This window comes from Ursus arctos, unplaced genomic scaffold, assembly GCF_023065955.2.
Source record: "Ursus arctos isolate Adak ecotype North America unplaced genomic scaffold, UrsArc2.0 scaffold_26, whole genome shotgun sequence".
NCBI lineage: Eukaryota > Metazoa > Chordata > Mammalia > Carnivora > Ursidae > Ursus > Ursus arctos.
In genome coordinates this window covers 38,563,604-38,577,982 of record NW_026622941.1, presented here as the reverse complement: position 1 = coordinate 38,577,982, position 14,379 = coordinate 38,563,604, and the positions used below count along the sequence as shown (strand labels likewise).

The 14,379-nt window shown below is 47.5% G+C and overlaps 1 protein-coding gene across 6 annotated transcripts in view; it reads left to right on the top strand.

The window, feature by feature from the left end:
• The window catches only part of SENP1 (SUMO specific peptidase 1), a 53,849-nt gene extending 47,395 nt beyond the window's left edge, over positions 1–6,454 (top strand). For all 6 annotated transcript variants that reach the window (XM_044385500.3, XM_026502010.4, XM_057318812.1 and 3 more), the window contains 2 exons: positions 510–605; positions 1,530–6,454. In XM_044385500.3, the coding sequence (XP_044241435.2) occupies positions 510–605; positions 1,530–1,592 (159 nt within the window). In that variant the 3' untranslated portion in view covers positions 1,593–6,454. The remainder of the gene's footprint in view (positions 1–509; positions 606–1,529) is intronic.
• Positions 6,455–14,379: the final 7,925 nt, after the last annotated feature.

Below are 14,379 nucleotides of genomic sequence, written 5' to 3'. Positions count from 1 at the left end.
TTTCATCTCATCGGGTAGAACTCCTGATGTTAGGGTATTTGGGAAGAATAGGGTTTTAGTGCTTGATTCCCAGGGACCTTCTGTCTTCCTGTCTAGCCTGACTTCAGCTTGGTTGTTTGGTTCCTCAGGGAAGATAGAGTAAGCTCTGTTTCTCGTGTAGAACTAGGTTTTCTGAATGCCCAGCTGTTTTACTGAGCTCATCACTCTTGTGGAAAATGGTTGCTGATCGGCCCTTGTGGGAGGGACTTGTCTTTACATCCATAGGTGTCATGGAAGTCTCAGATAGTCTCCTGTGTGGTTGATAAGAAGATTAATATTAATATGAAGCCCTGACTGAGATGCTGTATTTTTTTCTGAGGCTGTGTTGCCCTGGGTAAGGGACTTAGGGTCACCTCTTCAAAATTCAGGGAAACCTGTAACATTTATATCCTTTGGTTCTTATTTATAATCTAATATGAAGGAAAGAAGCTTGGAAAGATGTCACCTTTTTGTTGCTTTTGATCTTTCAGGAAATTCCACAACAGATGAATGGAAGTGACTGTGGCATGTTTGCTTGCAAATATGCTGACTGCATTACCAAAGACAGACCGATCAACTTCACGCAGGTGAGCTGAGCCTTCAGGAAGGAGCCCTGTGGCCACCCTGTCTCTAGGCTGCCCTCCACCTGCTCTGCCGAGGGGATTCTGCCTATGGCTGCTGACACTGATGGTTACTGCGCAGACCACATCACAAGAAAAAGAAGGATAGTGATAGGCCACATGCTGGGTTCCCTTGCATCACATGCTATAGTCAAGGAATCCTGGACATTAGCAGAGCCTTCTTCTCTGCCCCTCTCCCCCACCTACCTCAAATCCTGTAGGAAACAGAGAACTGGGACCAGAACAAGTTTTCTTCATTTTCTCTTCATTTGGTTAGCAGTCAGGTTTTGGAACAGGCATACCTTGAACTCCTAGTTTAATTTGTCATGCTGCCCTCCTCCCCCACCCCCCACTTGATGCAGTTGATCAGTCTTCTCTTAGTTTGTGATTGTTTATTTCTGCCCATGTGGTCCTTCAGAGTCCAAAGTGCATTGAGACTGGAAATTATGGTTTGTGTCCTCCACTTGAAATTAATGACTTTACCAGACTTTTCCACCATAGCCCTTGGGTAGAGCTGACTCTTGCAGTTCTATAACTCTTTCCCTAAAAAGTAAGTTTTTGATTTTCAGGCCTTAGATCGCATATCATCTTAAAAGTTCAACATAGAGGACTTGATAGACGCCATCCTCAGAATTCTTGGAGATGTTTGGGTGTAGTCTGGGGACTCCTGGTGGCGCCCAATAAAATTTGTAAGGCTACAATGAGAGAAAATAGCAGTAGAGATAGCAGTAGAAAACAACGGAAAAAAATTACATGTAATCAAGAATTGAGCAATTTGAAAAACCAGAAATGCAACTGAAGCTGTTTTAATTGAAAACCTTGAGAAGGAAAGGAATATTGGGTCTGGATAAAAGCAATGAAAAAATTAAGGGTATCTCTGTGTCCCTACAGCAACACATGCCATACTTCCGGAAGCGGATGGTCTGGGAGATTCTCCATCGAAAGCTTTTGTGAAGACTGTCTCAGTTAGCCGACATTGACCTTGTGGGGGACCAGCTCTTTGTTGTCTACAGCCAGAGACCTTGGAAACAGCTGCTCCCACCCCTCTGTTCTTGTAAAGCCCTTGATCCTGGACCAGGCCCTGGCGAGATGCATTCACAAGCACACCTGCCTTTCCTTTTGTATCTCAGATACTATTTTTGCAAAGAAACTTTGGTGCTGTGAAAGGGGTGAGGGACATCCCTAAGCTGAAGAGAGAGACTGCTTTTCACTTCTTCAGTTCTGCCATCTTGTTTTCAAAGGGCTCCAGCCTCACTCAGTCCCTAATTTGGGGGCCGAGAGAAGCTTGGACAGACTCTTGGTTTCACATAAACTCTTGTTGTTAGGCCTTACTAAGAGGTAGGAAAGGGCATGGGCAAAGAGGTAGGGATGAAAACCACCAGCATATACACGCACACATACATACATACACGCAGGATTTTCAAGATGTGTTGTCAGGAAAGTGATGGTAAACTGGACTTTGGGTCACATGCATAAGTCCCTCCTCCAGGACTTCCCTATTTATATGCCTCTCCGTGAAATCCGTCTGCTTCTGCACAAGGCTGTTTTATCATCTGTAGCTTCCTCCCATCCTGAGGCACAACACATGAGCCCTGGGTGGACCCCAAAGTCCCAGGCAGTCCTTTCCTTAAAGCAGGGGTTTGCATGTGCTCGCAACACACGGTATGGAGAAGACCCACCCAGGGAGCGGTTTAGTGGGGCAACAAAGGCACCACTTTCACTGCCGCCTACTTCTGACCAAGAAGAAGGACCTCAGTCTTTAGCGTAAAATTCCAGCGATGGATGAATGCAGGTCTAGTTTGGTCTGTGGCTAGTTAGTTTAAATATGTTTCTAACCACAGAGAATTTAATATATATATATATATATATGCATATATATATATTTCACAGGGATATGTGTTTTTTTAAAAGGCTGAATGTGTTCACCACTTTAGCCTGTAGATTTATTTCCATTTTCCAAATTTAGCTCTAGTGCACACAGATCCCAGCCCCTATGTGTAGGGTGTTTGTGGACTTCCTAACAATATTTTGAGGCCTGGGTGAACTTTGGCTTAGGGGTAGAGGTTACAGAGGGAGGCAAGATTTTCAACTGGAAAACGGGTGGAATTTGGACTGATCAACTTGAGACTAAAAAACTGCTATTCCTTTTGTTCTTTCTAGCATCTCCCCCACCCTCTGAGCGCTCCTCAGGCTAGATAGTGAAACGATCCAATGCCAGTGTCATTTTGTACTTAAGTTCCAGAATAGGAACGTTTTATACTTTTTTCTGTATTGTAATAGGTAGTTTTGTATGAAATATTTTCTCTTCTTCCCTTGTACCCCATCCTTTCCAACATTGTGCTTTCTCTCTGGGCTTATTTGAAAATTTTACTCTGTTTTATACCAAGCTTGTTTAGTACATTTTTCTATGTTTTACCACAGGTTACAATTTGAAAAGAAAACTATTTTTTTTAAATATTCCATTGTTAACTGAATGTTACTGTTTCCACTCCAGCAACCAGATGTCCTACCTTTTTCATAACTGCCTGCCTTTTTGGGGAAGACCACCGTTCGTTCGTTCATTTGTTCGTTCTTTCTTTTTTTCTTTCTTCCTTTCTTTCTTGTGTTTTTCGATAGGAAATAAATAGCTTTCTATTTATGAGTTGCTGAGACCTTTCCCATTCTCTTTTAGAAAGCTACAGTGTGCAGGCTCATTGTAGGACTCCTGCACATGGATTCTTGGTACTTAATGTATTTCAGTGACAATTTGAAAGGTGGCAATATGGCATAGATTTGGACTATAAAGCAAAAGACCTGAGGTTTTCAGGTGCTCTTGCTATTATCTGGGGGGGACTCAGAACAAGATAGTTGTCTGTATTTATTGTTTTTCCATTTAGATAACAACATCTGTCTTACCTTCCTCACAGACTTTTTGTACAGACCAAAGCAACAAATATTTATTGCCATGTGTAACAGAAAGTGAAACATGCAACAAAAGCACTTTGAAAAATATATAAGGAACTGTTGAGCCTGTTTGAACGTGGACCCCCTTTCTGACCAGTGCATTTCTGTACAAGGCAAAGTTAGTGATCCTGAGACCACCCTACATGGGTGGACCAAGCTGAGACATAGGTTGTGGCCCAAGGAGGGTCAGTGGGAACCAAATAATAGACTTCTATAGGGGCCATTTTTCCAGAGAACTAGCCAACAAATTCAGGACTAGCATCTGGGAACTTAGTTTCTCCTTCATTTAAGGGTGGGCTTTGACGACCAGGGAGGGGAGCAGGGGGTTCCTGCATTCCATGGCCAAGGGCATGCTATCAATATCTTAAACACTTTATACTAAAGCCTCTTGCCTTCCTTCTCTCCTGTTTTTCCTTCTTCCCTGTGTTCAGTGCTCATAATCACCTACCTCCCCTTAAAAAGTAACACTTGAGGAATGATGAACTCTGTCTAGACACAGAGCCTTCAGTAGGAACCACAGTCCCACCAATCACTCCTGGACCCAGTACGGAGAAAATCAGAACATTTGAGAATACATGGTCCAAAGCATGGAGGTTAGTTCTGTCCCATTTGCTGCCAGGGACCCACTGTTGCTCCTGGGAGTCCCGTTTGGGGTTGGATATACAAGAGTACTTTTCCCTCTTCCTCCCCTTCATGGAGGCATTGTGGAAATTGACTCCTCTACATATGAGGTGCTTCATACTTCTCTGTGGTATCAACTCTTCTCTTCTTTAGCTCCTGTAATTGTGCCAGCATCTTCTACCCACTGTCCCTAGCAATGTTAGCCCCAAGTTTTAGTGCCCTGGGGTAGAAACATGTGACCTGAAAAAGTACTGCCAGCAACCCCATCCCATGGTCCGTCCGTCACCACCTGGTTTTACATGGGTTATAAAAGGCCTAAGGAGATGGAGAGGATTCACTTAAGAACCCCAGTGTCTTTAATATTTCAGCCTCTGGTCCTTCTGTGCCATCCCTCCAGCTCTCAAATATGTCTTACTAAAGTAAGAGAGAGAGACTACTGACACCTGGACTTTGTCTTCTCCCTTGCTCCACCTGGATGGGCCAGGGCGAGGTGGAATATAGACTCTCGGGCACCGTTGTTGACTCAGACAGGCTACAGGCTGAGCTCCTGGGAAAGTTACCATAGTTCCCTGCCCAGAGGGAACCTACCCATAGCTTCAACTTCGTCCTAAAATGTAAGGCTCAGCCCAGCATCTTTCCTTAGAGCCTGGAGCCTTATTTCACCTGTGCTGAATCCTGACATGTCAAGAGTCCATGACTATCATTCCCAGCTTTGGAGGTGAAGAGGACCATAAGGGTATGTAGGGTCATGCTGGTCACCCACTAAGATAAGGGAGAACTTACACATGGATCCCCTGTGGGATAGAAAAGAAAAACAAAGACTTTGAGCCAGAAGATAAACCTTGAGCTACTATTAGTACAGGCTGCCTCTCTGGGCTGTCAGGGATAGGGCAAGAATAATTCTCATCGTGACCGGATGCCTAGGGTCTTGTCAGAGTCCAAGGTTCTGAAATATGGAGAGCCATCATCCTGTTTGGAATAGAATTCAGTCAAGGTAGGGATTCAAAGTTCAAGTTTAAGGCCAGTGTTAATATGGTTTGGTCTTAGAATTAAGGCCCAGGTCAGGTCTTCCCTAATGGGACAGACCGTAGCTGTTGACTTCTCCATTCTCAGCTGACAAGTAGCCATCAACTGCTTGACTCCTGGGGATTGTCCTTCCACTCCACAGAACATCAGTATCCGGAAGGAAAACTGTGGGAAAGAGATGTGCAAGTCTTCGGTCTGCTGGGCACCCCTCATTCAGTTTTCTCCTCTTTTCTTTCACAAGTATCTACAGAGCACACACACCCAAATCCCATCTCCCTGAAGCCTTCCCTGATCACATTATCTTAAAATCTCTTATCTGGACATCTGGAGCCCTTATAATCAGAAAATGTTTTAACTCTTACATGGTATTTGTAATCTGTCTTTTACATCGGGAATGGACCGAGACTGGTCGTCACAGAGGGCAGGTGAATGATTTGGTGCTTTTTCCTCTAGCCAGGAGTGCGAGCTGCTTCTCTGGCTGGCCAGTGACGAGTAGGGGTAACTGCACTGAATATTGATTGAGAAAGACAGAATTTCGAGGGCTGGGGAAGGAGGACTGCTTATGGCAGCCTGCAGTGGGGCTGCAACTCCTTCCTGGTCCCAAACCTAATGCCCCACTCTGCCCTTAAACATCTTCCATGGCAGTTTAGCATGCCCTTCCAGGGCCTCGGTCTTTGTCCCAAGGAGCTAATCACAGTATTTCCCCCCCCTAACCACACATCTTTGTAGTCTTCGCCATCTTTTTTATTTCCAGTGCTGTCGTTCATCCCTTGTAGATTGAGACTGAGTCCCTTTCTGCTTTGTCCTTTAAATGGACCATTTTACATGCTGCCTGTCTTGTCTGTTGGCCAGAGCTAAGTTCCTGGAGGGCATTTGCCTCATCTGGTATTCTAGGGAACCCCTTACACTGGGTGTTTAATAAGCACGTGTTTAAGCACTGGACTTGGGGGCCCTGGAGGGTGGAGTGGAAAGATGTTTGACCAAGGAAATAAAAGCCACCTGTCCTCAAGGACCTTAGAGTCTAACTAATTTGGAGGCTAGGCAGACACCAAGCAACAGACCTTACCAGGAAGGCCAGCCCATAGGCACACGGTCCAGCTGGAAGCTGGGTGTGGATGAGGGACAGAGGTGGAGATAAGTCAGGGATGATGTTGCAATTATCTACCTGTGTGTAACTCCCTAGTCCTTCAAAGTTGATTTATTTAAAATAAATTCTGTGGATTTTGCTTTCTTGCTTTGACTGGAAACTCCCTGGTAAAAAAGGACTTGGTGGTGTTTGTCTCTCTAAGACTGTCTCTCTGTCTCTTTGACTGTTTATTCTGTCTCTGTGTCTATGTCTCCTGATCCAAGTGGGACCAGTGATTGGATCCTCAGTGTGGTCTGGATTCCTGAGTCCACCCCTTAACCAAGAGTCTGAATACTGTTCATTCATTCATTTCATTCCACATACCTGGAATTGAAGCCTGGAACGCAAATAACATGCAAATCCGTGGCTCCCTGGCACTTTTTAAAACCAGACCTGTCTGTGGAGCTGGCCAGAGGGCCCTCCTGAGCCAAACACACCAGTCAGGACTTCCGGCCCACTCTGCTAACAGCATCCCTTGTCTCCTTACCCCTCTCCTGCACCGCTTCCTCCTCACACTAACCCCTCTACCTGTAAAACTCACACTCCAGAGAATAAAACAGAAGAAAGCACCAGCTTCTGAAAAAGCTTCCACTATGTTGAAATGGTTTTATCTGTGTGAGTTAGAAGAGTCCCTTGTAGTCTCCAGGACATTCTTGGGTTCTAATATTTTTCTAGGCATGGTTAAGATTTTTCGGCCATTTGAAAATGATTGGAGCGAGGTGGGAAGCCTTTAAGTTGTTCTTATTTTCTGATTCCTGAATGTGGTTAAAGATAGCTGATGATTGCCTGGATCTGCAGGTCCGTCACCAAACAGGGAGAAGACTCCTTCCAAGTGGGACCTGGACTAGATTGTGAGTTAGAGTCAGCCTCTGTCCCCAACTGCTCCGGGGGGCCTGGTGTAGTCCCACGCTGCAGAAAGTTACAGAGGGCCCGGGGGCGGGGTAGGGGAAGGTGGGGAGGCTTGTCCTGTTCCTCAAGGAATTCATGTTCCAGACACTCTTCTGAACTCCAGGAAAACTGTTTTGCTTCCTTGTGTATCTGTGCCCCATTTCCCATCAGCCCATCACCGTCCAGTGATCTCTGCCTACAATGGCCAATGGGGCCCTGCATTGTGGGCCCACCACCTTTAGCAGCTTCCCTTCCCACTCATCCCAGGCTCACCACACAGGCCTCCTTGTTTGCCTAGCAAACCAAACTTGCTTCCATCCCACGGGGCTTCTACTTCCTGTTTCCTGTGTCCGGAAGGCTTTTCCCTGGATCGCTTCCTGACTGACTCCCTCATCACTCCGGGTGCTGGTGCAGTATCACCTCCACGCCTCCATTCTCACACTCCCTAGCCCCATTACCTTCATTTCTTCACCGTAGCATTTCATATCTGACTATATGATTTATGATGTGGGAAACAAGAAACAAATTTCCTTACTACTTACAGCCCATTGACAAGTCCTTGAAACAGGCAGAGTGACCTTCCTCTGAGAACTCAGTGCCTTGATGTTGACACTTTGCTAAGGGTAAAAAGCAATCGGCCCGACTCCTCGGGATCCTGTGAGTCTACTCTAACATAGAGAAATTCCTTTGGAAACTTCCTTTATCTCTACCCCCCAAGATATGTGTTAGCAATCATTCTCCAAGCATGTGGCCCATTGATACACATCTGAGGGGTCTCATGACTGAGTTTTTACTAAACAGCAATAAATGACTTTTTCCTAACAGTAGCTAGCCCCCTCAGGATCCCAGAAACCTTGTTTCCAAAATACCATGGAGGCTTGTGCTATCCCTAGCCCCCTCCCAACTTGAAAGCCTATAATCAGTCACCTGTCCCAACCCCAGGGCAGCTCGTCCTGCCCACGGGTCCTGCCCCCGTGCTTTAATAAAACCACCTTTTTGCACTGAAGATGTCTAAAGCGTTCTTGACCACCAGCTCTGAACCCCAACATCTCTACATCAAATGACTCCTGTGTTTTGTCTGTCTCTCACTAAAGTTCTGCTCAGTCCGTGTCCCACGAGTGTGTGCCTCCCTTTTTGCCAGCCTCCCCCCAGTTCCAGTCCTCACCTCATGTCTGCTTCACAGAGTGTCCTACCCGGGCTCCTTGGCTGCAAGAGCTCTCTTCTTCCCTGGCAGTTAGAGCTATCTTCTTCCAATAATACTAACAATAAGAATAAATGTTTATTGAGGCCCTGGTCCCAGCCTTTTGTGCCAAACACTTTATATACATTACCTCATTTAGTCCTCACAAGTGTATGATGGAGGTACTATTCCTTATCCCCATTTCTCAGAAGACGAGGGATTGAATAAGTTAGCCCAGAGTCTCAGACTGTCTGATAAGAACAGGGACTCCAAGCCAAGAATGTATGTCTCCAAAGCCCCTAAAAGCCCCATTAGCGACTGCTTCCGCACAACTAGCATCATTTCGTCTCTAGACAGGGTGAGCACAGGATCTGGGGGCTCATGGGGGCTTTCTCAGTGTGCAACCAAAGAAGAGAACCTTTCATGAGGTCTGCAAAGGCTAACCCTCCCTCTCTTGTCTCATGAGCAGGATTGAGACCCTTGTGTCTTCATCTTAGATTGGAGGGTCAAGGAGAATGGTGGGGGCCCTCTGCCTTTGGATTCATTTCCTCTGGGCTTCTCCAGAAAGGGGTACCAAGGGATTCCCTTCACCCCTCCCACAACAACTCTCTCCAACTGTCTTTTGCCCCCCACTCTTGTCCCCAACTCTGGGCTGCCCACATTAGCAAAACTTCCTTTGAGGCCTCTGGTTCTAACCTAGGAAGGGGGAGGGCTAAGGAGGGGAGAGTGGTGCGGAGGGAGAGACCCATACCAAGCAATAGAGCTCATCCCCACAGGAGCTCGGGAATCGATGATGTGTGTGTAAGGACGTTCGGAGACATGTGCTCCACAGTGTTCCATTGTTTCTTTTCACTTCTTTCTGTGTCCCCTGCTCTGTCCCCTCCGTATGGCATTTCCTCTGCCATTCCAACTGGTTTGAGAATCTCAGGAATGCGCAGGCCTGTGCCCGCCTGCTCCCCCACCCCCACCTCGTACACAGAGCCCCTGCAGAGGTGGGACTTAGTTCAAGCTAGAGGCTGAGGGGGGAGGGTCCTGCTCGTTTACTGGAAAAGAAAACACACACTCTCAACCCTTCCTCCCACCCTCTCTCCTGTTCTTCCCCAAAATCAGTCTGCCACTTTCAGCTTCCTCTCAAACAGACTGGCCTTTCCCACCCTCACCCCTCACTAGGGGCCTCTCTTGATGGTAATTACTCCTAATTGTTTTCTCTTGGCTCACGAGGCCTTTCCTTGCCTGCCCTGAGCCAACAGTTATGTGTCTGCTCAGAAAATGGGCTCAACTCAGACTAGAGGCAAGCCTCTTTGGTCTCAAAACCCAGGCTTTCTAGATCTAATTCAGAGGGCAGCTTTGACCATGGATGTGCTGTAAGGAAAGGCTGCTGCTTGCCCTCCCTCAAGGCAAACTGCAGCAAGAAATAGTGATCAAACTTCAGGAGCATGTTCCAGTAGGAAGGCTCCTGGAAAAGCTCTAAGCATTTCCTTCCATGAAGAGCTCAGCAGCAGAGACAAACCACAGGGCCTGGCCTGGGGGGCGGGACTCCTGAATGGGGGTCTCAGGCCTGCAACTGTGGCCTTCATGGTGTGGGGTTCCCATCTTAGCATCCAAACCCTTTCTCCTCCAGAGGACCAGCCCCTGCCCCCACCCCCAGGAGCCCCAGCCCCGTACTCCGTCCTATGCCGGGGAGGAGAGGAGGCCTTTGGCCAGAGCCTCACACACATACACACATGCACACACATATGTAAGCATGGAGGCGCTGTGTTGCTCCCTCCTGGCGCCCCCAGCTTCTGAATCAACACCAAGGTACCTGGTGGTAGGAGGGAGCATGAGAGTGACTGGGGATGGTGGGGGTGCACAAACACACATGGCCGCTTTTTCTCTCAGCGGGGCTGCTGACCCTGATTGCTTCTACCCCCGGAGGAAGGTCCTTAGTGATCCAGGGCTCTTGAGAATCCTATATGCCCCTTGGAAAAGGGTTTTGGGGTGTAAGCCAGAAAGAACAAGATGTAGAAATGTTCAATTAATTCAAAAATACTAAATGCCTACTGTATGCCAGGTCCCTGTGTTAGGTGCTGGAAATGTCCTCAATCTCCCAGTCCAAGCACATAACACTCTGCTCTAGTCCCAGCCTAAAACATTTTGTCCCCAGGCCCTGTTCCTGGCACCACGACCATCAGCCTGAACCTCATCTCTCCCCACCCTCCACTCCTCCCTGACTCATTGCCCCTTTGCTCAGCTGCAGGGCACACTTTCTAGTGAGCACAGAAGCCTCTGCAAGAAGGGGACTGAGGAATAGACATGAGCATGGAGAAGAGGCCAGTTTCACTCAATCCCAGACCTCCAGGGGAGTCTCAAAGATGTGCTATGAAGGGTCTGAGCTCAGAGATTTCCTTTAGATTCTGGGGTCACATGGCTGTACCTTCTAGACCTAGGTCTCTCCTTCCTTCCTTCCCATGACTAAGCCAAGGAATCAAATTAGGTTTAGTTTTTTTTTTTAATTAAAAAAAATTTTTTTTTAATTTTAAGTAGGCTTTATGCCCAAGGTGGGGCTTGAAGTCACAACCCCGAGATCGGGAGTCACATGCTTTACCAACTGTGCCAGTCAGGCTCCCCCTGCCCCCCAAATTAGGTTTCTATTAAAATATCTACTTGGGTCTAAGAGTCTTCATTTATTTATTTATCCATCCACCCATGTACCCATTTGCTTATCTATCCATCTCTCTCTTCAACCATTCCCTCATTTATTCTTTTCGGACCTACTCTGTGCCAGGCACTGGGAAGAGAGGGATGAATATGGTATGGTTGTGGGTCTCTGTGGGCCTATTCTTTGGTCCCTAGGGTATCCTCTGTGTCTCAACTACTGCCTCAGAAGCCAGATCTCCCTTCTCCCCTCACATGGGGTGCCAGACTCCATCTGAGGAGGTCTCCCAATAGGTAACTAGGAGTCCTAAACCAGAGGCCACTGGTAATCGGGCCCAGTCAGGGGAATGGGGGCCAGGCTAGTGGTCGGAGGGATGAGGAAGGAAACCGGCCAGGCCACTGAGCCCATCAGTGTGGTTTGGCTCCTTTGGTGAAAAAATAGCCAGTTTGGACAAGTGTCTCCCTGTGTCCTGAGCTCTGGGTTGCTCCCAGACCGGAGTCGCTCCATTAAACAAACCACAGCCAAGGGCAACAGGGGCCCAGAGAGGACTAGAAGGGGGAGTGGGAACATGGGGCTCAGGACAGCCAAGCCTGTCCATCCCAGGCGTGATGGTGTAAGGGAGCCCTGCTTGGCTGGGTTGGAGATACGAGCATGTATCAGGGGACTTGCAGGTGAGACTGGAGAGAGAAGCCAAACCCAGACTCAAGGCACAGACAGATACATAGAGTATATCACTGAGACAGCCACAGACGTGAATAGGGTCAGCAACCTAGAATCTGTCTGAGGGTACCTGGGTTTGAGTACCCAGATAGGTAACAGGAGGTTAACGACAGGGTGGAGGACAGAAGGTTATGCCAGCCCCAGAGAGGGTGTGTGTGCGCTGTTCATATATGAGTTTGGGTCTTTGTAATTTCTTTCTTCTATGTCTTCTACTTCATTCTAAAATCAGAAGGACTCGGAGTGGTTTGGGCTTCTCCGGGCCTCTCCTCCCCTTTCCACATGTGGCTGAGGCTGAGTTAATGGGACCTGTACACAGAGAGGCTCACACAGCCTTGAAGACAGAGGCCTATTCATACCAGGACACCGCGGCACCTCTCTCCCAGGCTGGCCTGCGGTCCCGTTCCTGTGGCACCAACACGCGCAAGTGAGAGACGTGCGCCTTTGCACATGCAGCCTTGCTCTGGAGCGCACACACAGAGCCACACTCAAGCTCTGTTAACCCTTCACTACCGCATGCAGGGCCTCTGGGCTCTTGGCACGAGCTCTGGCTTGGCCTTGCTCCATCCCTTTTAGCCAGTGCAGGACCCACCTGAGTTAACCCTTGAACAACCTGCTGGGGCCCCCAGGGAGCCCACCGTGGGCTCGCAAAGCCTACCAGTGCCCAAGGGGGAGAGTGAACACAACCTCAATCAGAGAACAAGATGGAGGCATTTCCTTCAAGAGCAAGGACTATCACAGTCTGAGTTCAAGTCACAGCTATGCCACCTGCAAGCTGTGGGTCCTCAGACAAATTATTTAACCCCTCTGAACAGTGAGACGAGTAGAGATAAACTTGAGGTCCACAGACAAGCCTACTAAAATTATATGCAAAATGTAGAATTCTACATTTTGCTGGAAAGAGGTTTTGGAAGTTTAGCCATCTTATAGATCCATCAAAACTAAAAAATCAGTGAACTTATTTATTTTATTTTTTTATCATTTTATTATTTTTTCATCATGATAAATATATCTTTAATCTCCATCCCCTATTTCACCCATCCCCCCACCCACCTCCCCCCCAGTGACTATCAGTTTGTTCTCTATAGTTAAGAGTCTGTTTCTTGGTTTGTCTCCCTCTTTTCTTTTTCCTTTACTCGTTTGTTTCGTTTCTTAAATTCCACACATGAGTGAGATCATATGGTATTTGTCTTTCTCTGACTTATTTCACTTAGCATTGTACTCTCCAGCTCCATCCATGTTGTTGCAAACGACAAGATTTCATTCTTTTTTACAGTGGAATAATATTCCATTGTGTATATACACCACCTCTTCCTTATCCATTCTTCTATCGATGGACACTTGGGCTGCTTCCATAGTTTGGCTATTGTAAATACTGCTGCTATAAACACAGAGGTGTTTGGAAGTAGTATTTTTGTATTTTGGAGGTAAATATCCAGTAGTGGGATTACTGGATCAGTTGCAGGGTAGTTCTATTTTTAACTTTTTGAGGAACCTCCATACTGTTTTCCACAGTGGCGGCACCAGTTTGCATTCCCACCAACAGTGCAAGAGGAACCAGTGAACTTCTTGAACATTCCAGGACTCTATATGAGTTGAGTGCTTGTAAGTGAAACAAACGTGGCCATTGAAAGTCCACTCAATCATCTAAGGTCAGTGTCAACCTCACCCTGTACCTAGTGCCTGCAGTTTTCTTACATGACTTCCACTCCTGTCCCCCCAACTTGGGGGACTGCACACCCTATTCACACCTATGAAGAGCCCAGCTCAGGCTCAGCTGAGGCTTTCTCATCTGATGGACCCATTTGCTGGGATGGGGTCAGATTTGAGGGTCAAGCCTAGAAGGGGTCAAGAGGAAAGAGAAAATGGGGATAGATATTAGTAATAATAATCATGATACTGATGTCCACTGAGTGCTTACCATGTGCTAGGCATTGTGTAACCAGCCAATGAAGTGAATAATATCCTTATTCCCATTTTACAGATGAGGAAATAAGTTCAATTGAAATTGTCAATTGCTTAGGATCACTTGACCAGTAAGTGGTAGAAACTAACACTGAAAGCAAGTCTGTTTGATTCCAAAGTCTTTTAAAAGAGAAGGAATGAGAGGGCATTGAGGGGATGGCCTCATCCCTGGTGACATTTCAGGTGAATTGAGTACCTCGCTGCAGCCTCTGGGGCACAAAGCTGCATCAGAAATCCCCTTAGGGGAGAAGGGGCCAGAGCCAGCCGTCTGCCTGAGCCAGTCCTTGGGGGTATGAGGGCAGTGAGCAGGCTGGGCCCAAGGCACTGGCTCTTCAGGGCTTTCGCCAGGGCTCAAAGGCTCTTTGTTTACTGCTCCGACTTCTACAAAGAACTCTCCATCCCAGGGTCCTCAGGGACCTTCGCCTGCTCCACCAACATACGAGGGGCTCCAGCCCCTCCCCTCCCACCCTCAGCCAGAGAATAGCTAGCCCCCATGATGCCATGGGGTCTCTAAAAGGGTGGGTGGCTCAGGGACCAGGGCAGGACTGCCAGGGAGAGGAGGTGCAGGAGGGATTGGGTCAGGGAGAGTGAAAGTCTAGGGGCTGCTTGCCGGCTGTTCCCCAAGCAAACACATCTT